At 48.2% G+C, this 23426-nt stretch overlaps 1 protein-coding gene and 1 pseudogene across 1 annotated transcript in view; one reads left to right on the top strand and one right to left on the bottom strand.

Moving 5' to 3' along the window:
* Window positions 1-23426, top strand: part of LOC127192954 (40S ribosomal protein S19-like) — an 877505-nt pseudogene that overhangs the window by 11348 nt on the left and 842731 nt on the right.
* The window catches only part of Bace2 (beta-secretase 2), an 86920-nt gene that overhangs the window by 19190 nt on the left and 44304 nt on the right, over window positions 1-23426 (bottom strand). The window contains exons 2-6 of the mRNA XM_051150336.1: window positions 20634-20722; window positions 11559-11775; window positions 7925-8053; window positions 6648-6782; window positions 5520-5621 (exon numbers count right to left, since the gene is read on the bottom strand). Coding sequence (XP_051006293.1) covers window positions 5520-5621; window positions 6648-6782; window positions 7925-8053; window positions 11559-11775; window positions 20634-20722 — 672 coding nt within the window. The remainder of the gene's footprint in view (window positions 1-5519; window positions 5622-6647; window positions 6783-7924; window positions 8054-11558; window positions 11776-20633; window positions 20723-23426) is intronic.

Raw genomic sequence — 23426 nt, 5'->3', positions numbered from 1 at the left:
ATCCTTACACTTGTGCCATCTCAGCCTCAAGGGCCAGGGTGTGCCTGGGCCATATGTTGGCGGAAGGAATGTGCCTGACAGAGCTGTGGGGACATGTGGCCAAGGGGGTTGGACTGTCACCAGTGGAGCTTCCCAGGCAAGAAGCTCAGGGCTAGCAGTGAGAGAAGGATGGTAGGCAGGGCCACAGCAAAGGTTGACAGGATCCTGCCCGTTGAGGACCAGGGACGGAAAGAGAAGTGAGAGGAAGCTGGCAGGGAACCCAGTGCTGCTGAGGAGCAGTCAAAGCCCACACTCCATCTACCCATGTCTGTCCTCAGCTGCACCTCAGGGGTGACTAAGTGGCATGTGTGCGGCTCATCTGTGCCCTGGGTTCTCTGAGCTCTAGGGAATCACTGGGATAGATGTGTACCCTAGAGTCACTAGCAGATGGCAGTGGGGGACAAGAGGCTATTCCTGAGATCGGGAGAAGCCAGGGCCAGGGGCCAGTCCTGAGAAACAGGTGACACGTACACGCTGAATGCTGTGGGCAATGACGGCATATGCTAGGTGTCACACCCACCCCCCGTGGGCCAGGAAGCCACCAGTTAATCCTCCCATACAGTTAGGGTAGGCTCGTAAGGTTCATAAAGCTGGTGTTAATACACTTTTGTCTCTTACAGAAGTGATGGATCACCAACAGAATCACAGGGCCCTTTCCCTGATGAGCTAATCCTGATGGAGGACTCATCGTCTTGTTGGATTTGACAGAGGTAAGAGTGCCTGGTCCTCCAGGGAGTGCCCGGCGTCCCAGTGACGCACATGACTAGCTCCAATGTGTAACTAAGAGTGACTCCCTAAGAGGCCAGGCAAGAGACCAAGATGGAACAGATCAGATCTGGAGCTGTATTCTCTGCCCCTGAAAATATGCCTGATGGTCTCCCCAGGGGCTACTGTATTCCAACCTCAGGCCAGTTTTAAAGTTGGAAGACACTTTGTGTGGGTACCACTTTGATAGCAGGCTCTATAGCCAAGGAGGTGCTGGGCTGAGCCACAGCTGAGCTGGACGGGCTCCAGAAGATCCCTTTTGTACACAGACCTAGAAACCATTCCTTTCTACACTCTGCTTGAAGAACACACACTGAGGGATAAGAGCCCAGACTTCACAGTTCTGGATCTAGCCCTCTGATTAAACAGGAAGAAACTGAAGTCAAGAATTTGGGTGTCCATGAGCCCTGTAGGTAAAGGGGACCAACGCCTAGAGGCCCTGCGCTGTAAGATGAAGGATGCACACAGGACACGCCCTATCCAAGCTCACCATCTCCTGCCTTTCCTCCCGCGTGCAGGTGTTGAATGAAATCATGGGATAATTTTAGACACAGCAAACAAATGCTCCTGGCCTCTGTCTCATGCTTTGCTTAGGTCATCAGATGCTGAGATGAACTCAAGTCACGAACCCCTCACCCCCTCCACACAGGCTGCATGACAGGGCTGGATGTGGCCCGCTGGCTGTACACCTGACGCTCCACACTGGTCCCTGTGATTCCTGTAAATCCTTTAGAGCTGAAAATAAAAAGCCTGACGGAGCTCACACTACTCCCTCAGAGGACGTACTTATATTTAAGCGCTGGGCATATGCTCCTTATCTTAAGTAGGGTCTGATTTTTAGCAAGCATTCTAACTTTACAGCGTGGAAAGACTGACTTGGCATTTTTTGGGGGTGTAGCAGCTGTTGGCTAAGATAGGGGATTTGTTCTGTTTTTGGCATAACTTCTCTGGACCACTGCCTGACACTGGAAACCAAACCCTGGGCGCACATTCTTGTTGGGTGCTCTTCTCATATAGACCCAGGCTTCTGCACTTGGAGGACAGGCTAACCGAAGCCCCTCTTGTTCCTGAATTTCTACTGGACTCTGACACACAGTCATGGTTATCTGCTTTCCCATCAGCGGCTGAGATTTGGTCGATGCAGTCTCACTCCGGCCCTGTTGCCAGTGTCACCTGCAGGCTCTGGGCACAAAATGCTCATGTTCGGTTCTAGCGTAGACATGAGAAAGACAGGGGTGTCCCCCCACCTCTCTCTGGGCACAGGGAGGTGTTAAAAGCATCAGTTACAAGACCTGTCAATGCTATGTTTATATTTTAAGTACTCCCATGATGCTCATCTTCCTGTCAATAAGCAAAGGTTTGGGGACAGAGCAGTTAGCAGCTGGTGCACTCCCTCTTGCTGCTCTGCCTTTTTTTTTTTTATTTTTAATTTTATTTTATGTGCATTGGTGTTTTGCCTGTATGAGGGTCAGATCTTGGAGTTACAGACAGTTGTGAGCTGCCATGTGGGTGCTGGGAATTGAACCTGGGTCCTTCGGAAGAGCAGACAGTGCTCTGAACCGCTGAGCTATCCATCTCTCCAGCTCTGCCTGTCTTAAGCAAAAGAATTATCAGCCTAGCAGCCAGCTGGACTGACTGCCTTAGGCCAGGATCAGCCTCATTCCTCAGATGCCTTCCGACTAAGCAAAGATTGCAGGGGCCACCCCACTCCTAAAGACACAGCCTAAGCCAGGGCTGTTTGAAACAGTCACCACCAGACTGTCGTGACAAAGCCTGCATCAACTCTAGAAGTTCCCACAACCAGGCAAAGCAGTCAAGAAAAGGTATTGTCTAAGGTACTAAGAGGCAAGGCTAGGATTGGTCCAAGCAAATGGCGGCGATTAGTTCAGAGCAAATGCCCATTAGTAGTCAAATGCTGTGATTGGTCCAAACACCCTTTCTTGAGCTGTGCAAGCAGGCTGCTGAGGGTTGGCTGGGATACCCACTTCCGGTCTTGAGAGGGTTGGACATTGCTAAAAGGCCCATGATAGAAGTCACATACAGCCGCTGGCTGGCACCGACAATCCCAGTTGGAGCCATGTAATAGGATGCTCCTGGTCCCCAGGAAAGACAGTAAGTGGAAAAGATCTGAGCCAATCAGCAGCTAATATGACTATATAAGGCCTATATAGTCACTGTAATTCTGGACTCTGACTGGCCAGTCTGTCCTGGCCTATTAGGTTACCCACCTGTGATTTCTCCTTAGTCCACCCAATCAAATTAGATGATAACATATCCTCTTAAAAGTCCCCTATTCCCTATAAAAAGGCCTGCGCACCCTAGGGGGTGGAAATCAGAGAGTGGCAGGGGACCACGCGGGAGCGGGGGGGGGGGGGGGGGGGGGCGTGGAGGTCGCCACCATTTTGTGTGGTTGGCTGACCCCTGCATGCCGGCTGTGTGTGCACAATAAATGCTCTTTGGTTTTCAATGCTATTTGAGTCTGGGGTCTTCCTTCAGCAATATATATGTGTGTTTGGATACTTTGAGAAGTGTGGGCCAAGCTAACATGGAGAAATACCAGCAGAGGGCAGCAACGGTGACACAGACAAGTAAGAGAGGCAGCAGACAGCAGGACAGAGTCAGCCAAGCTGTGAACGCTGAAAGGAAACTGATTGCTTCATGGAAGATGTGCTGGGCACCCTGGCCTCCCAAGTAGCCCTCATGGGTCATCCCGCCTGGCAGCCAAGCAGTGAAAGAAGAGCTAGATACACACACAGTTGACAGTTATAGGTAACCGATGGAGATGCATAGAGACAAACAGTCTCAACAGATATACAGGGAAGCAGGGGGCTCCCCCAGGGTTCCCTGCTACCCAACAGAGGAAACTGGGCGGGGCTTAGCTTTACTTGATGTGTGCGGAACACAGAGTGTTATCCATTTGTTGGGATTCTGGGAACTGATTCAATGCCTGCATCTGACATGAGTTCCTTGGGGGATTTAGAACGCCTTGTGGGGAGGTGGCTAAGATGGGAGGTGCAGCCCAGCTGGAAGAGGCACTGACTGATGTGTCCTAACCCTCTCCCGTGTTCCCGTCCTCTGTGTCCTGTCTGGCATGATGTGGGCTTTTCTGCTCTGTAGCAATTTCCCCACCATGATGGGCTGACACCTCTGAAAACCATGAACAACGTAAGTCCATCTGTGTGTGTGTGAGGTGCGTGTACCCGGCATGAACAAGTAACTAATAAACACACACCCTCTGACCCTTAAAAATGTGTGCGTGGTGTGAACGAGTCATTGTGCATGTAAGTAACTGATAAACACACACCCTCTGACCCTTTAAAAATGTGTGTGTGGTGTGAACGAGCTGAAGCATGTATGCTTGCACGCATGTGCTCATTGTACATAGGTGCAACTGCAAGTGTGTATGTGTGTGTTGTGCTGGTTAGTTTAATGTCAACTTCACACACACCTAAACATATCTGAAAAGGGCTCTTAACTGAGATTGGCCCACAAGATTGGCCTGCAATGCATTTTCTCGGTTGATGACTGATGGAGGAAGACCAAGCTCACTGTGGGCAGGACCACTCCTCGCAAGCGGGTTTGGGTACTATAAGGGGGCTGAGGAAGCCATAGGGAGCAAGCGAATAAGCAGCACTCCTCCATGGTCTCTGCATCAGCTCCTGCCTACGGTCTGGGGCATCACAGCCACCGTGTCATCACAGCCCAGTGCTTCTCTTACGGGTCTGTGGTGGCACTGCTGTGAGCATGCCTACTGTGCTGATGATAGCGTGCCTACTGTGCTGATAGCTGTGCAAAAGTGGGGTGACAGCAAACACTGTGTAACTGGCTTATGCACTGGGCACCACACTTTTCATGGTTGTTTTGTGTACTTCTACTTATAAAGTTTACCGCAAACCCATATGCCATGCTACACAGCAGTAGCTGCATGCCATTTTAAATGTTTCACTTATTTTTTTAAAGACTTTGTTAATTACTATTATTATGAATCACATGTGGGGACACATGCAGAGGGGTCACACGTGTGACACAGCATCTATGTGGAGGACAACTTTGTGGAGTTGGTTCGCTCTTTCCACCTTTCATGGGTTCTGTAGATCCAAATCGGGATGTCAGACTTGAACGGCAAGCACCTTTACCCAGGGAACCATCTTGTCCACCCTCTGTCTGGTGCTTGGCCCACATCACCCAGTTTTGTGTAAGTACAACCCATGATAATTGCCAATGCTGTCCCCTAGACCATATTTCTGTCGTTAAGCATCACATGATGTAACCATACTGAAGATGATGTTTTTTACCTCAAAAAAAAAAAAAAAAAATTCTTGCTGGATGGTGGTGGTGCACACTCGGGAGGCAGAGGCAGGTGGATCGCTGTGAGTTCAAGGCCAGTCTGGTCTACAAAGTGAGTCCAAGAAAACCAAGGCTACACAGAGAAACCCTGTCCTGAAAAAACCAAAAATTAAAAAAAAAAAGTTCTTGTGTCAACTCAAATATCAGTTAAAACACCGGAAGCATCGCACACCCGGATCCAAACCCTCTGAAGTGGACACAGAGGTAGTGCAGATAGGGTCACACCAAAAAGCAACTTCATCAGCGAGTTTCACTAGCAACAGTTTGCAACACGACCCACTCTAACACCCCCAGCGCTGCACCACAGCTCAGAGACTTACAACACGCAGATGTGCTCTAGAAGATTCCCAAGCACCTTTGGGACTCACCAGGGATGTGCGCGCCACAGCTTCCACCACCGCGTCAAACACCTTCTGGGGCAGGCGCAGGAGCGTGGTGCCGCTGTCCACAATCGCCTTGTCTGCATTGTACTGAAACGGGGAAGGGAGACGGCGCTGAGCAGGGCTGTGTTCCTCATCCACATACCGTGACCCCATTTCCATCCCACGGCCACGGTAGCACAGTGGTGGCTATGAGTCACTTTACACTCCAGAGCTCAGGCATCAGAGGCCACCCATGCGGCAGGACCATAATCCAGAGCTCTCAGGCAGAGCTGCTTGCCTTCTTGCAGCTGCCCAAGTTGCTCTTCCTAATGCTGGGCAGAGGGGTGGACCACTGGCTTTTAGAAACAAAATGACCCTTTTAAAAGCTACTTCTACAAGCTGTTTAAAACCCGCTTTTCTATTTTTGGCCAATAGAAAAAGAGAAGGGAACCCTCAAAGGATACTCCTCATTTGCACCTGGGAAGGAAATTTATTAACAACACAAATATAATACAGAGTTTGTACTCCATTTCATATGATCCCTGGATTCTTCAGTGATAATTTAGGGCCTATGACACTGCAGACTTGCAACCCAACTCTATGGCACTGGGGCAAACCAACATTTATGAGAGGTGTTTGTGACCCTGAGAATTCAGGGCAGTGTGGAGATGTGGAGGGGAAGAGCTACAGGGAGTTACACAGTCACTGGCTGGTGAGCTTCAGAAGCCACTCTAAAACTGGCGCTTAGGGCTGAGATTGTTGGAATTCTAATGCCACAATACAGACTGGGTGTGTGGCTAACGCAAGATGTAGTGTAACAGCTGTGTGTGTGTCTGCCTCGTGGCATTGTCAAGCAGCTGCATCTTTAGGAGTCTTCTGGTTAGAGTTTGTGTGTGTGTGTGTGTGTGTGTGTGTGTGTGTGTGTGTGTGTGTGTGTGTGTGTGTGTGTGTGTGTATGCACGCGCGCCTATCCGTAATTTGCTGATTTGAACTCATCACAGATAAAGGCTCTATGTCTTCTCCCTGCAAGGATCTTCTGAGCTACCCTGTGGTGTGACACACCTTCTGAGTTCCTGCCCAGGTACCAACTAAATGCCGAGCTTCTTCAGCAGCATAGGGATGGGGTACACTCACCTCTCTGCAGTCCAGGTTGAGGCTCTGGCCTCCAATTTCCAATTTCAGGATCTCTATCTGATAGTACCATTCCTCTTTGATTGGGGTATACCAGATGTTTCCTTTATACAGACTTGGTTCGATCCCACCCAGGACCTGGGGGAGAAAACAGTTATGGGTTTAAGAAGTAAAAACTATGTGGCTACATTAGTAGCTTTCATAGAGAAGCATTTACTCAGGACAGAACATCACTCAAAATGGTACTTTCACTCTACTCTGATGTTCTACAGCAAATAGTGATGCCTGAAAATTTCCGCATTTATGGAAGGCTTGGGACGGGGGTGGGGGTGAGGAGGTCATGTCCCACAGTTCTTTGCCCTAACCTGATAAAGGTTCCCCACTGGTGTCTGAGGCACACAGCTCCAGCTTCACAAACAGGTGTAGTAAGATGGCTAACCATGCTGGCGAGCATTGATTTACTGCCTCAGAAGTCACAGATGAGGCAAACACACCACAAGACTTCCTAACTGAGACACTGTTTTGTTACCCTACAAGCCTAGACCACCCTGTGCCTTCAGAAGGAGTCAACAAAAGTGCCTGGGGCAGGTGGACTGTTAGCCAAAGGCCATGGCTGCTGCTGGTCCTGCTGCAGTGAGAACAGGGGCTAGACATACCTCCCAAAGAGGTATCCTTCTTGTCCTCTTTTGTGCCCTGGCCTCCCCTGCAGGGAAGCTTGGCCTGCACCGTCCCCCCGTGAGGTAGACTGCCATGATCCCATTTCATTCTAACATCTCTAGTGGGTGGTATTTGCCTATGTAGGTGTGGAGCAAAGAGAAGGGAATGAAGTGGGGGAGAGAGGGGAAAGACATGGTGGTGGTGTCTCCCATCAAGTATGTGAAATCATAGGTGTAGATGCCCTGCCTGGAGGGGGGCCACCTGCTGCACCTCCCCAGAGGGGGGCCATCTGCTGCACCTCCCCGTTCTTCCCACCGAAAGGCAGCTGCTTCGGATGCTCTCAAATAGCAGTAGGACAACTGGGCTGGAATCTGGAGAACAATGACCATCATATTTCTAGATAGAGGACCATTATCCATCTTCTAAAGGTCGTTAAGACAAAGTGTATTAAATTATCCTTAAATTCTGTTGTGGTGCCTACTATTTAGTAGCAGTCAAGCATTTCCTACATGGTTCCTGTATCACTTTCTGTCCCATAGTTCTGATCTGCTTTTTAATAAAACAGAAAGCCCCTCAAATTTGTGATTTATTTTTTCATCCCTTTAAGACTGAAAGATACCCACAAGACTACCTCCGTTGGTACCAGATCCGGCTACTGGCAATCCAGCCCCGCACATCTGCATGGAGAAAACGTCTGGAATCTTTGCTTGGGCCACCAGGGAATCAAAGAAGGTCTCCAGAGAGCTTGATGGCTGCACAAAGACGGGAGGAAAGACAGTTATTACTCTGTGACCACCGTGAAGTCAGGGATGACCTGGTGCAGACAGCATGCCTCTCCTCTGGAAGTCTTGGTTAATTAGCACACATGCTTAAAACCATGTGATCACTGAGGAGCGCTTCCTCCTGTCTGGCTTTTAGGTTCTGACACAAAAAGATGACATCTCCAGGAGCTATTAGGATGCCTCAAGCTGTTTATAATCCATCTCAGGAGAGGAGATGTGTAAATGTGTGATAGTTGCTGGCGTGAGTGTAGATACTTGAGGTAAGAGAAAACAATTACCCTAGGAATCCTACCTACTACCTCGCTCTATCACAACCGTCCAACATACAAATAGCTGTTGACCTACCAAGACTATGCACCCATATCCCAGCCCTGGTACTTTAGCCATCACAAGCTCCAGCAGGGTTGCAGACCGCCTTTTCCTAGTACCTCTCCTGGACAGAGCTACATGTTTGGAGGGCATCTCTATTCTATAAGAGTCTCCAAGGTCAAGGGTGCTCTGAAACAGACCTAGGATAGACTAGCACTGCAGGCGCCAGAAGGAAGCTAGCAACAGACTTGAGTTTAGAATTTGCTTTCACAACTGGAAGACACCAGGGCTGGCTACTATGAATTGCCAGAATTTTGTCTTTTGCTTTCATCTGAGGTAGAGTTTCATTATGTTGCCTAGGTTGCCCTTAAAACTCAGCAATTCTCTTGCTTTGATCTTAAGAATAGCTGGGGTTGCAGGCCTGCACCACTATGCCCTGTTTGGGTTGTCAAGTTTCTCCAGGTAACTGTAATGCTCAGCCATGGCAGCTGAATCTCTGCTCATGGCCACACTGGAGGACTGGCTGTTTCCTGCCCATGGCCACACTGGAGAATGACTGCTTCCTGCCCATGGCCACGCTGGGGGACTGGCTGCTTCGTGACCATGAGAATTTCAAGTTCCATTATGAATGAGATAGGAGGCTCCTCACTTGCTCTGTCCATTTCTCTCTGGCCACTTGCTCCTTCCATCTCCACTCCCATAATCCTACCATGGATTTAGCATCGTCTCCCCATGTGACCTCTACAGAGAGAGAGACGAAGTCTCCTGCGGGGTGGGAGGGGTCTGTGGGGGTTCACTGTGGACCCCTTTCCTGAGAGGCAGCAGAGGATGCATGTTTGGTTCATGTGTAGCCGATCTGGTCCCGGCTAGGTCCTTGCTCCCTTGTGTGGCAAATGTGATCACCGTTGCCTGACAGACTTGCTCTGGAGTTCAAGATGCCTTTGAAGTCTTTGTGTCTCAAGACACACACGCATAGTTCAGACACAGTTAGGCAATGGGCCATTTTACCATAGGCATGGGCCTCAGAATCTCTGAAGGACTGAGAAAAAAATCTAGAGTTGTTCAGAACCAACCTTAAAGGACCCAGATCTGAGGAAGCATACAGTGGGGCCTGGCATCTGTAGCATAAGATGCCCCCTAGTGGTTGTGATGCATAGGCTTTGGAGAGCTACCTGGGACCCACCAGGAACACCCACACTAGGACCATTACCCAGTCCTTGACCAGCCACGCTGTTCCAGAGATAAGACACCAGACCTAGGCCACCCCACTTGTTCTTTTAGATGCAGTTCTGAAGCTGCAGTAACCTTGGGATTTCATGGATGAAATGATTAAACAGTCAGTTGGAGAGTCTAGATGCCTTCCAAGAAACCCCAAAGTTCTGTTCTCACGAAGGCCTTACACATTATTAATTCCATTTAATTTCAGATTATTCTTCAGGATAATCAGCATTAAAATCACGTCATCCCTCATTTTCAGCCACTCAAAGATATGATTTGTACAAGGTCACATCATTAGCGGAAGGGACTTAGGAAGCCAGGATCCATGGCAGTCTTCATATCTGTGAAGTCTGCCCACAGTGCCAAGTACAAAGGGGCTCTTGAGCCAGTCTTGGCTCTGCAACAGGATGAGAGTGGCCTGGGGCTCCTATTTCAACTGATGCTAAACCTCTCCATTGAAACAGCCACATGTGTAAATGGGACACAAAGACCTCACAGGGTCTGTCTCACAGGAAGATGAGCTGAGTGAATGACTGTCTTGTGATGTCCTCTGCCTGGGGTCTGACAGGCACTTGGTTACCCTTGCTCTTTTTCCAGGAGAAGCCAAGGGCCAGGAATGACTCATTGGTTGCCCACACACACCACTGCTAACAGGCTGGAGCTGAGGGTGGGGGAAAATCTTTCCTGGGTTGTCCTGGGCCAGACAGATGCATTATTCCTGTGGCCACATTCTTCCCTGCACTGAGCTAAGGCTAAAAGTGTAAGGCTGAGCCACTGAGCCAGGGAGTGGTACCCAGTGGATAGGCCAGGGCAGGTGACACATTCTGCTTCTCTCAAGTGCACACACAACTGCCTATCTCCCAAAGCCCAGAGTAGAATTCCCGCTGCATACCCTCTTTTAACACGCCATTATTTCTTTTTATTGACCCAGGTACAAATATTGGAGATGACCCATTGTTGTCTTGCTTATCTTGGGAAGGCTCTGATTTTGTGAGCCCTGGCCATTTCTGCAGGGGGTGGCTATCCACAAGGCACCTGAGCATATACCAGTTGCTGGTGTTTCCCCAGAGGTGCCCTGAGGTGACAGTACAGCAATATGGTGATCTCATCTGATGGCTTACTGTCATCCATAGGCCTCATCTTCATATGATCCTAAGAACTTAATTACATGTATGCTTCCCCTTAATGCCACCCTCATCAACACTTCTAAGAAAACTCCACAATCTATAGGACTCAAATTTCTGCTGACATTAAAAAACTTAAGTAAAAAAAAACCAACAAAACTGAGCTTGAACTGTAGCTCAGTTGGTAAAGGGCTTGCTGTATCCGCAAGAGCATTAAGACCTGAAGTTAATTCCCCAGATTTCATGTAAAAAAGCCAGACACAGCAACACATGCCAATAATCCAGCGCTGGGGAGGTGGGGATAGGAGGTTCCTGCGGTTTGCTGGACAGTCAGACTAACTGAATTGGCAAGTTGCTGGTTCACTGAGAGACTGTTTCAAAAAATAAGGCGAAGAGTGACTGAGGAAAGCTAGTATCAACCTCTGGTCTCTATGAATTGTGGGATGCTCATCACCCCCAACACCTAGACAGACAGAGAGACAGACAGACAGACAGACAGACAGACAGACAGACAGACAGACACACACACACACACAGAGAGAGATGAGATGAGCGATGTGGACAGAGATTAGGATGAGAGAGCAATGGAGAAGAGAGAGAGAGAGAGAGAGAGAGGAGAGAACATTATATCTTAAAGGAAATTAGCCTAAACTGCAAAAAGGCCTGAAAACTTTTATTGTGTGAATGCTCAGCTCTATTGGCTATGTGATTTTTAGCAGCTACCACCCAGGACAACCCAGGATCCCTGTGCTGGTCCCTTTAATGACTGTTTTTCATAGCCTCATTGGCTTATATGATTAACTTGAACAGAAAGACTGCCTTACCTTGGCCAAGGCAGCATAAGCAAGCCCAAGAATTCCATTCCATTTAATCCCAGGCAAAAAGAAGTTCTCTGACTCAAAAATTGTGGCAATATTGACCAAGAAAGAGCTGTTGAAGCCTTTTGGGACGGTGACAACATCCTCACCAACAAAGCCAGTCCAGCTTCCCTGTGTGTACTTCACAGTGACATCAAAGCCCTTGGGATGGTACGTACTGGATCTGCAGAAGAAAAGAAAAGCCGGTGATGTTCTGGCCACAGGTTTATGTCGTCTGAACCACAACCGTGACACAGCTGGCCATCATGGTTTGCAGTCTTGTACAGCCTATAGGAAGTGAGACTCAGTAGAAAGTGGTGTCCATGTTGACCAAGGCACCATTCTTCTCCACAGACCCATAAGCAATGCCACATGGAAGGGAGGCCATGAGGTTGACATGTAACCCTGGTATTGAAGTCTTCCCCCATGCTTAAGTCAAACCATCCACAGGTGTTATCGTGAGTCAGGTGCTTCACCTAGCCACATGGTTTTCTGAAGGACACCACATCTGGGCACACACTGGAGAATCTGGCTTTGTAGAGTTACTAGGCTCTGAAGAGAGGAGGGCTGTGTCGTAGAGCAGAAGGTCCCATGAGCTTGTCTCAGTGTAGGATTGAGATTCATACAAGCCAAATGAAGTGACAAGACCGAGTCCAGGTCTTGCTAACTGCGTCCCCTAATCTCAGTCCTTCCTCAATGCCTCAAAGGTGATCTTGCTATCAGAACACAGTTGACAAAGGCGATGGCATGCTGTGGGGCAGGGTGCTGTGGTGTGACCCAGAGCCTTGCATGTGTGTAGCCCCGAGGGCAAGAGGTACTAAGGCAGGGTCACAGAAGCACAGTCAGGCAATGGAGAGGTAGATAGGGGCCCTCCTCCTCCAGTTTACTCTGTGAGGACAAAACGTCAGGCAAGATGAGTGAATTAGAGCAATGAGGCAGAGTGAGGGTGGAGCGAGGACCTTTGGTAGGTGGCCACTTGTTGGAGACCTCAGTGGAGACAACGAGGAGAAGGCTGTCTGGGACAGGACACTGGAGTCTCTAACCATGCAAGGTCATTCTTACACAGTATTAGTCTAAAATTTGTGTGGGACATGGGAAGGGAAGACAGTGAGCATTCAGAGCTGGTTCCCTGAGGAAAATGTCACAGTTCCTAAGGGAGTGTCAAATCGCCAAGTATTTACCAAGACTCCTTTTGCCCCCTAGTCTTACTCCATTGACTTTTCATATTAATTCTGCAACAGATACTGAAGTTAATATGTCTCCATTTCCTGCATAAATTCCTTCTACAATCAGGAATGTAGCAAAAAGAGACACGAAGGGAACACTGTGTGCACAAGTGTGACAGTAATCTTCACTGTTGATCAGACCAGGTTTAAAATCAGTTAGGAGACACACCTTCACCTGTGAGAGCTTTTCTAAAGCAGTTTAACTGAGCCTGAGAAACCCACTTCGAATGTGGGTGTCACCGTGATGGGGCCGGGGTCCCAGAGAATGAAAAGGATAAAGGGGGGAAGTGGGGACATGAGCCTGCCATTGCCATGAGACGTTCCAGCGGCCATGACGTGTGATGTGTGAACCTCCAACCTGACAGACCCAGAATCACGCACTGGAGACCATGGGCCTCTCAGCTCGCCTGCCAGTGGATCACGTTGATTTGCTTAACTGAAGTGGGAAGAGCTGCCCACTGTGGGTGGGACCAGCCCTTGATTCTTGGATCCTACAAATTGAGAAGGTGAACTGAACAGGAGGGAACGAGCACGTACTGTTCTCTTCCTGACTGCAGGTAGGATGCGGCCAGCTACACCAAGCCCCTGCTCTCCAGACCTCCCCATCATGACTATGAGCTGAAGCAAACCTGTCCTCCCTCCCTTAAGTTGCTTTTGCCTGCAGATTTCATCACAGCAAAGGCAAAGACACTGAAGCATACTGTATCCTCACACTGTGAGGCAAAGCAACCCTTCCTTCTTTTTTAAAAAAATGTCATAATTGACTTTTTATTTTAAAAAAATACAGGGATTAATCTCCAGCATATTTTATAAAAGGACCGCCACAGCAAACATTTTATATAATTTAATTGCTGCTCTTCTAAAGCACTGATTCTAACTGATGTGTCCTCAAAATAGACACTGGGCACCATTTCTTCAAATGTCAAAATTAAAGGGTTTTTTTTTTTGAGAAGTTTGTGACTTTATGGGTAGGCAAGATACTACTGGCACACTTTTCGTAAATAAACTTCCTTATTAAAAACTATTAGGGCATCTGGGAGTGGTGGAGCGCACCTGTAGTCCCAGCACTCAGGGAGACACAGGCAGGCGGATCGCTGTGAGTTTGAGGCCATCTTGATCCTGGACAGCAAAGGCTACACAAGGAAACCCTACCTGGGGGGGGGGGGATTTGGTGACGACAAACTATTAGGTCATTCCTGTTTAAAACTTTCAGGATAATTCACAGAAAAAGATATATTTATTTAAACTACACACTGAAAGGCTGGCTACTGGCTATGGATATTTAAAGGTGTAACAGCCCTTTAAGAAGAATGGCATACAATAATTCTCCTTGGCACACTACACATAACTGAAATGAACAAAGCTAGGAGGCCAGTATTGCTATGTACTGTTAGGATCTTTGAAAAAAAAAATAACACACTTGACTCAGTAGTCCACTTGGGCTTAAAATATCCACATGCGTGAGAAACTTAAAGAAAGGACATCTGCACGTGATCATCAAAAGAAGAAAAAGTCCATTTTTCTTTTGAAATTGCATTGTGATCTATGCCACATCCCTGAAGCCAGAGCCTCCTTCTCAGCTGGTGCAGGTTTTCAGGTCTAATTGGCAAGTTGGGGAGGCTCCTCTAGTATTCCTGAAGTGAAAAGGGTGGTGGTAAAAGGCCAAGCTGAGGCTGGTAACGCAGGCCTTTGCACTGCGCTCCCATCTCCACCAAACCTCCTCCATCCCTTCTTCAAGTCCATTATCCACAGGTGCTCCACTTCTTCAAGTCCTAGATTGTTTGAGCTTCGCCAGTCATTGTTGACTGCAGCCTTGTTGGGAGCCTGTTGCTGACCTCCTCCTTGCCTGAAAGGAAACCATCCAGCTCGGTGTAAATCAACCAGCGGTGTGGCTCCCGCACCGTGACAGCCTGACGGAAGGATGAGGAGAGTATGTGACACCAAAGGCAGCTGCAGCTTGTGAGAATGTGTGAGCCCGGTCCAGCCAGGTGCAGCTGAGGCCTGCCTACAGCTTCACTGTCTCACTTGGCGACAGTCGGGCATTTAGTTACTGCAACGAGGAAACTATACAAGCCTCGTGAGAAAGAGAAGCCATGGGGAAAAAAACCTGGGAGCAGGCAGGGGCAGGCTGAGGCCCTCCTGCTAATACCCACTGAACTATCCATGTGGCATTCACTGTGGGCCTTTGGGACTCGAGGTTTTGAGGATGGGTCAAATAGCAAGTTTGGTGTCTCACTAAATAACGCAACCTCAGATGTACCAGGCATACAGGAGGAAACAAACGCATCTACAGTGACAGGCAGCAAGAAGAACAAACGCTGAAATCTCAGTTCCGTGAATAAACAGGCCAGGTTCAGAAATGCGTGCGGAATGACTTAGCACAAGAGTCTGCACACCTTTTCCATGAAGGGCCTACCAAGGAATGTTCTAGCATTGCTCACCTTATAATCTCTGTTGCAGGTACAGAGCTATCATGCTATATTAAGAGAACAGCCAGAAGCCATAGGGAAGCACATGTGTTTGGCTGTGCCCCAATAAGGCTTTATATTAAAAACCATCAGCCAGTCAGACTTGGCTCGCTGTCTGCATCTGTGGTCCCCATAACTAACTACCTTCCTCCATCAGCTTCCCCAAGCTGGGATTTGAGCAGTGTTTTATTTTCATCTCACTGAGGCTTCAGCATGCTCTTTAGAATAAGAGCCTGAGCACCACTGTATGCACACAACAGGCTTCTTGCTCCCTGCACAGCACCAGGGGCCACGTGCATGGCCACTCACTCACTAGCTGTATCATTCAGGACCAAGTTATTGAATGCTGCACTTCAGTTCCCTGATATTCTGGGGAGGAGGAGCCAGGACCGCACCTCCTGAGACTACCTATGCAGCCCGGAAAGGTTAATATGTGACACATTTAGAACAAAATCCTGGCTCCCAACCAGTGTGCAACAAGACAACTCCAGTTAGTGTAATTGTCAAATGGTTTCCAAGCTTTCTCCAACCTATGAGCGACCATTAGAAAATTCAGGGAGATTTTTCTAGAAAACACTGAGCACCTGAAACTTGAAGTCCTGAAAAAAGGGCAACCATTCCTGATGTGGAAAGGTGTTGCCTCAGGTCACTGAACAACAGATTTCTGAATGGACCAACGCTGTGATCTGGACCAGCCCTGGGCAGCAGAACAGGCTCTAATGATGGTGCTGATCCATTATGCAGGCCACATGCAGCTAGTGGAATGTGATGGTGCCAGAAGGCTGAACTTTGATTTCATTTCATTTAGCATTAATTAACTTACACAGCTCCACTTGGTCAGTGGCCACCCCTGTAGAAAACAATTCTGAGGGAATGTGGGAACACTCTGATTGTAGGCTCGCCCTCTTTGGGGCTCCTTTACTGAATCCGAAACAGTGAGGGCGGCCTGGGCAGAGGCAGGAGCAGCCCCGCGGGTTACGAGCACATCGTCTCTGTTCGCCACATCTTCATTTGCTAACGCCTACTTTTCTGAGTCTCAGCTCTCACTAGCTTTTCAAATTAATCTTGTCAGGAGAAAACCCTGGAAGGGCTTCTCGCTTTCAAAGCCACCATTCCAGATGCTCAGACATGGCAAACAGTCAGGGGTGCGGGTGGCCAGAAACGAGGCTGCTCACAGCAATTAAAACGCTCTGAACGAGACTCAGAAGACATTCTGCCTCTGATCAGTGAGTGCGGGGAAAGCAGAACTAAAGCGAGATCAGCTGAAGCCCAGAACAGAACGTTGGGCCATCTTGTTTCAAGAGAATGCCACTATTGTTTCCAGAGCTTATGGAAGAAGTGGAGTTGCTCACTTCAAAGGCCAGTCCTTGGGTCAGCTCTGGTTCTCCAGAGCCACCCCACCCAGGGGATGCTGAGGGCCCTCAAGGCCTCTTCAAGACTTGTGTGCACATTGCAGAGTTGGGCATTTGCCAGTGGGCTTGGTGATGTGGCTCTTGTGACTTGTCAATGGTTTCAGGAGTCACCAGAGTTGAATGGAGGGGGGTTTGGGCCTGACGTGCTGATTCAAGATCTCAGGCTCCAAGGAAGCCTAATGGTAGGTCAGCCACAGACAGTCTTGAAAGCTACCTAGCAACCTAAAAACAAAAAGAAGAAGGAGGAGGAAGAAGAAGAAGGAGGAGGAGGAAGAGGAGGAGGAAGAAGGAGGAGAAGGAAGAGGAGGAGGAAGAAGAAGGAGGAGGGGGAGGAGGAAGAAGAAGGAGGAGGTAGAGGAAGAAGAGGAGGAGGAAGAGGAGGAGAGAGAAGGAGGAGGAGGAGGAGGAGGAGGAGGAGAGAGAAGAGAAGAAGAGAAGAAGAAGAAGAAGAAGAAGAAGAAGAAGAAGAAGAAGAAGAAGAAGAAGAAGAAGAAGAAGAAGAAGAAGAAGAAAGAAGAAAGACCTGTTCCTACTGTGTGCCCCTCTGGCCTTTCTGAAGACATCACCAAGTGGTTCTTTGGTTCCTTACTTTCAGTTTCACTTATAATCATCATTGTAGAGAACAAATTGGTTCATTGCTTCAATGTCTCTATGGGTTTCAGGCCCGATGGAGAACAGGAGCAAGGCAACACTCACGGACAAGCATACCTTCGGCTCCTGAGTGATGGAGGGCTAAGTGAGATACATACTGGACCTTTAACCAATCCATTTGGCTGGAGGCCATTTTATTGGCTGGAAAGAAAAATATACAGCCCTTTCCGTCTCGGAGTCAGCTATACCCTGGGGCATCCAGCAACTCAGGGTTACTGCAGAGGGCTCACGATGGGGACACGCCACACAAAGGACTCACCGTGGCCCGCCATCTTCCATAAATCAAAGAGAGCAGCCGCTCAAAGAACCTGGAGCCCAATCTCCAATTACTGCACAATGCTTCAGGAAGCACAGAACCTGAACGGTGGAAGGCTGGGGCTTGAATCAGAGGCTGCCGTGTCCAACCAGGAGCCTTTATTATAACAAAGAAGCCAGAGGACTGACTCAACACTCAAACATCACATGGCTGGGGCCCCTTCTCCACAAAGGCGCCTTTGTCAGCGGTCCAGAAGGAAAGCTGTGCTCTGGCTTCCATCAGATACGGCGGCTGAGGAAAAAAACCTCACAACCCAACACCAGCAAAAGTACTAGACGCATGATCGTTTATATGGAGAACAAATACCCTTCATACTAATTAAGTCTCTGCTGACTCCAAGCACAAGCAAGGTCCCTCTGATCTTCACAGTCCTTACAGGGAGAAGGCAGGAATGGCGAAGTCAGAGTGCAGCGGGAAGCCTGTCCTTTCCCAGGCCTGGGTGTGTTTTGCTGTTTCTATTTACTTAAATAGATCTGAGGTGGCAAAGCTGATGGGGGTGCCTGTGCTCTTTTGTGGGCTTAGCAGGAAGGAAGGCTGACCGGTCATAGCAACAGTGGAAAGCCCAGGAGGTCGTACTGACTCAGATGAGGGCAGGCCTGAGAAGGCCAGCTCACTGCACAAGATAAAGGGGAATTTCTGCCCACCTCCCACACACCTGGCTGGAGGCACAAAGTTCACCTGAAGGAGGAAAGCAAAGCAAAGAAAAACATGTCCTACTGGAGCCAGAGTGAGAGCCCTGGCTCATCCTCACAGCAAACGCAGCAGGGGGTCTGTGAGGAAAGCTGCCATGCTGTCTAGAGTTGACCAGTTAACACTGAGCGATAGACTACATAAGCAGCGGAAACGGGGGCTTTTATTTACCCTGGCACGTTTCAACAACTGCACGGCCTTGTTAAAGGATGCCTGGGCACGCTTTGGCCCTGACGGAGCTGTAAATGAAGCTGCCAAGGGGCTACCAGGTAGTTGGCTCCTGGCTGGAGCTTGTCTCTGCAGTGCACCATTTGTGTGGTGTCCCAATCACCCTGACGGGCGCCAGCCCCAGCTTTACTGCTCCCTTTTACTGATCTTAGGCCAACAGACGTGTGATAAGGAATGAAATTACTGCACAGTTGGGCGGGTGGCGGTGCGTGCTCCAGATTTGTGAGCCGGGACTTAAAGGGGATGGGTCTTGGAAGGGAAGGTGCTGGCCTGTTTTGGGCTGCTGGTGGGCCAGTGGCCAGGAATGGTGCAATCCTAGGAGGGGCAGGACATTCCTGAAAACCCAGACCAATCCACCTGCCACAGGCCTTCCTCTAGTTCCCTGGCTAGCATGTGGTGGAAAGCTATTTGTGTGGGCCTGGAAACCTCCCTTTCTCGTTAACTCTAAGTACCATGGGCAGATGTAACATGCATCGGAGCATTAACTAACATGTAAATGGAAGACAGGTGACAACTTTAATTTTAAATTTAAGAGGATTCTTCTTCACTTTGGAAAATCCCATCACCACCCATGCTAACTTGTCTAAGCCGGTTGCCCAAATGGCCTCCACTGGGTCTGTGTACCATTGGGCCCACATCCACACAGTGGTGTGTAGCCTCCAGCACCCTCTGTATGCCTCTCCTTGGACATGCTCATATGATGTACTGAGTACCTTACGTCACCTCACTCCTGCCCCTCATCTAGGCTTGGTGTAGATTCTCCCCAATACTTGGGACCAGAAGTATTTCTGATTCAGGCTTTCTGGGGGGTCTGCATATACCTAATGAGATGCCTAGGAAAGAGGACCCACACCTAGATGAGAACTTCCTTTGTGTCACACACACACACACAGACACACACACATTACATATATGGCCTCAAGGTCATTGCACACAGTATTTTTGGTGCATTTGTGTTGTGTGGCCTGAGATTGGTAGTGGCACTTGACACTTGCAGGATCATATGGTTGCTCAAAGCATATCAGGTTAGGGTTAAGCACAAGAGATCTGGAGCAACTCAGTCTTGCAGTCCAGAAGGTGTGGTGGGAGGGGGGTTGGGGCTGTATCAAGACAGAGGCCTGAGTGGACCACCAGTGAGACCAGGACAAGAGAGCAAAAACACCAGGACTCAACCTGCTGCACAAACAAGAACCCCACCCACTCCAAACACATACTCAAAGTATGACAATCACTTAATCTACTAGGTTTCAAGATAATCACTGGCCAGGTGTTGTGCCTAGACTATCAACCTGCTATCTTATCGCTACGTGGAGCCATATAAAAGCTCTGTGTTCCCTGAGGGAGGGGCAGGCACTATTGCACCGAGATGCTGTGGGGTGCCACCTGGCACCGACAGTCACTATCCCCTCTTCAGCTGGGCAAACAAGACACCCTAGCCTTCCTGGCAGAACCTAGTATGCAGTGAGTGGGACACACATGCGTGGGCTTCCTCTGTACCTACTTTACCACACTGGGAGCTGCATCTCCCGTGTGACTAAGGAATGTAGCACGCTTGGAATTCCATAAGGCAAATTTCTCCAAGGCTAATAGGGGAATTTGATATAAATTCCCCGAGAAGGAGATGTGCATGTTTTTTGTGTTGTTGTTGTTTGATTTTTCAAAACAGGGTTTTTCTCTGTGTAGCCTTGGCTGTCCTGGACTTTGTAGACAAGGCTGGCCTCAAACTTACAGAGATCTGCCTGCCTCTGCCTCCCTGAGCGCTAGGATTACAGGTGTGTGCCACTATGCCCAGCTGATATGCGTGTATTGTGTGCATTCGGTCACACACACACACACACACACACACACACACACACGCACACACACACACACACACACACACACGTGTACAGCTCCTTACACACACACACACACACACACACACACACACACACACGTGTACAGCTCCTTTGAAATGAGATGATGGCCTTCTGGCTGTTTTGTTTCAGCATGTTCTCAAAGATGCCAACTCCCCCAAGGCCAGCCCCTGCCACTGTGGGTAAGCCACTCACCTCTCTGAGTCAAAGTAGGAGTCTACGTAGGGATGTGGGGCACCTGCCACAGCGAAGTTACTGCTCCCAGTGTCCACAAGGATCTGTAGCTTTGGTTTTTAAGGAGAGAAAAAAAATTGGAAAAGCTTCACGTTATTTGAAGAAGTACTAAGCATAACAATTTATTGATCGGCAAAAACCAACATCTCTACTGATTTAGGGAGAAAATTTGTTTTTATAAAATAACATGTAAAGTTATATGAAAAACCTGGCACAGTCCAGAAAGACGCTGCTGCAGTGAGAGCTAAGTGGGATTTGCCTCAGATACACAGGAGCCTTCCAGACAGGTCTGTTAGACAAGGGGGGTGGGCATACTGAGTCACTAATACTTGCTAACATGACCAGCTCTTTAGTCAATTCGGAATTTTGTGCAAGTTCATCCCTGGCTGGAAAAGTCTTGCTTTTCCAAATATTTCTTGGAGTACAATTCCTCCACAGTCTCCTTTCCCTAGGGACCTCCCTCCCTACTGGCTTTTCCTTCTGCTCTCTGCTGAGGCCCTGACTATACCCATCGTAGGTGCCTCCTTAATAAGAATTTATTTTTATTTCGTGCATGTTTTCCCTGAATGTATGCAAACATATCACATGTGTGCTGGTGTCTGTGGTGTCAGAGCCCCTGGGACTGGAATTACAGATGGTTGAGAGCTGCCATGTGGGTGTTGGGAACTGAACCCAGGTCCTCTAGCAGAAGCAGCCAGTGCTCTTAACCACTGAGCTTTGGCTCCAGCAAACAAGTGTCTCTTTTTCAGCTTTGTTAAACTCTAGATTTGGTGTAATTAAAAGGCAGTGGGTGGTGGATGTCTGCAATCCCGGGAGTAAGAGGCTGGATAAGGGGGACGATGGGTTGTAGGCTAGCCTAACCTACCCAGCAAGACACTGACTCTAACAAACAAAAGCTCAAGCTGCCCGAAGTCTGATGGTGACTTTGCGCAGGTTCTACACCCAAACCAAGACATCCCAAATGTCCCATTTGTCCTCTTTGCCCCTCTTCCCTGGGAGATACCGATTTCTGTCTTCTATTAGAACAGATGAGTTTCGCCTGTTCTTGAACATTCTGTAACCATGTGGTTTTCTTCTACTTTGGCCCAGCTGCTTTTGAGATTCTTCCATGCTGAGGAGTACCTGCTTTGCTCTTTCTACCATCAAGTTGTACTCCATTGCTTGCTTCTGCTTCTCTTGATGGGCAGCTGTGGTGCTTCCAGCTTTAGGCTGTGATAGATAAGGCTGCCTGGACATTTGTCTTTTTGTGGATGTGTTTCTATTTCTCTTGGGAATGAAGCTTGCTGGGTGAAAGGGTAGATGCCTTTCAAAAAAAAAAAAAAAAAAAAAAAACCGGGGAGGAATTCTCAAACCTCAGCGCATGAGTTGAGCCCCCATGGCAATGCATTATGGCCCACTGGGCTCATTTGCTCCGTGCAGTCTGAAAGGTGGTGGCCCTGCCTGTTTTGTTTAGCCCACTCTAGTGGGTGTGGAATGCTGTCTAGTTTGCAATTGCTGGTGGCTAATGACAATAAGCTGTTGGCCTCTTTGTTAGTTGTTTGACCCATTTCTCCAGTAAATACTGGTTCCCCAGGGAGTGGAGTGTGCCATCCACCCTTTCACACCCAGCATCTATTGTCAGTCCAGACTTGGACCAGCTTTTTAGTAAACAAATAGATTTTAGAAACAAGCACAGAATAAGCAGTTAAAGTCTTCAAGGTTTGAACATCCAGTTAAACAAGCTGCAAACAATGTTATTTGGCAGGTGAGGGGTTTTTTGTTTTTGTTTTGCATATGGACTTTATTTATTTATAATAAACTAACATACAGTAAGAACAGTTATGAAACAATTAAGAAAGTCATATGTAAAAGCTACATTCAAAATGTTTAACTGATTTGTATTTGGCAACCTTGAAGAAAAATACTGTCTACCCTGTGTAGGTGATTCTAAAGCATCTAGACCATTCTCCGTCATTACTGTCTACCCTGTGTAGGTGATTCTAAAGTATGTAGACCATTCTCCGTCATTACTGTCTACCCTGTGTAGGTGATTCTAAAGTATCTAGATCATTCTCCATCATATCTTCTATTTATCAACTTAAAAACACTTTTCTAGATATTAAAACATTTTCCTGAATCCTAAACAACTTAAGCCAAACTGAAACTGAACTACCTAGTCTTCAACCCCAACAGAGACTTGAGGAGGAATGAAATTATTACTTTAGTAGGAAGTGCAGGCAAGCAGCTTCCAAAACTAAGAGATATCAGTCACCCACTCTCTCTCTCTATGTAACATCGGGGCATCATCTTTAACCTCCTGGCCCAGTATATCTAGCAGACATAATTGTGAAGCAGGAACTATGAAGGACTTGCCTGCCCTGTCACAACAGAGCTTGGCAGTCAACTCAGCCTGCATCCAAGTCTTGTCCATTTTGGGCAGCGTGTTGTTTGCAGAGAGAGCTGGGGCATCTTCACCCAGTAGCTTGCTTGCCGTTAATGAAGCTATCTCCAAAAGGAGATTTTATGATGTTTATCATCTTCATTGAAGTAGGCTGGAGGTGTTGCCAGGAGCTGACATGTCTCAAGTCAAAAAGGATTTAAATTAATAGAAATATCTTTAAATGACGTATTCTGTAGGTCTCTGAAGTATTGAGGGTTATTTACATCTATATTTACATAGTGTGCAAGCACATCTATCTATCTATCCATCTATCTATCTATCTATCTATCTATCCATCTATCTATCTATGTATCTATCTATCTATGGACACCTGC

Source organism: Acomys russatus, chromosome 8 (assembly GCF_903995435.1).
Source record: "Acomys russatus chromosome 8, mAcoRus1.1, whole genome shotgun sequence".
Lineage (NCBI taxonomy): Eukaryota > Metazoa > Chordata > Mammalia > Rodentia > Muridae > Acomys > Acomys russatus.
Note: the sequence above shows the minus strand (reverse complement) of the source record. Positions and strands in the feature narration are given on the sequence as shown.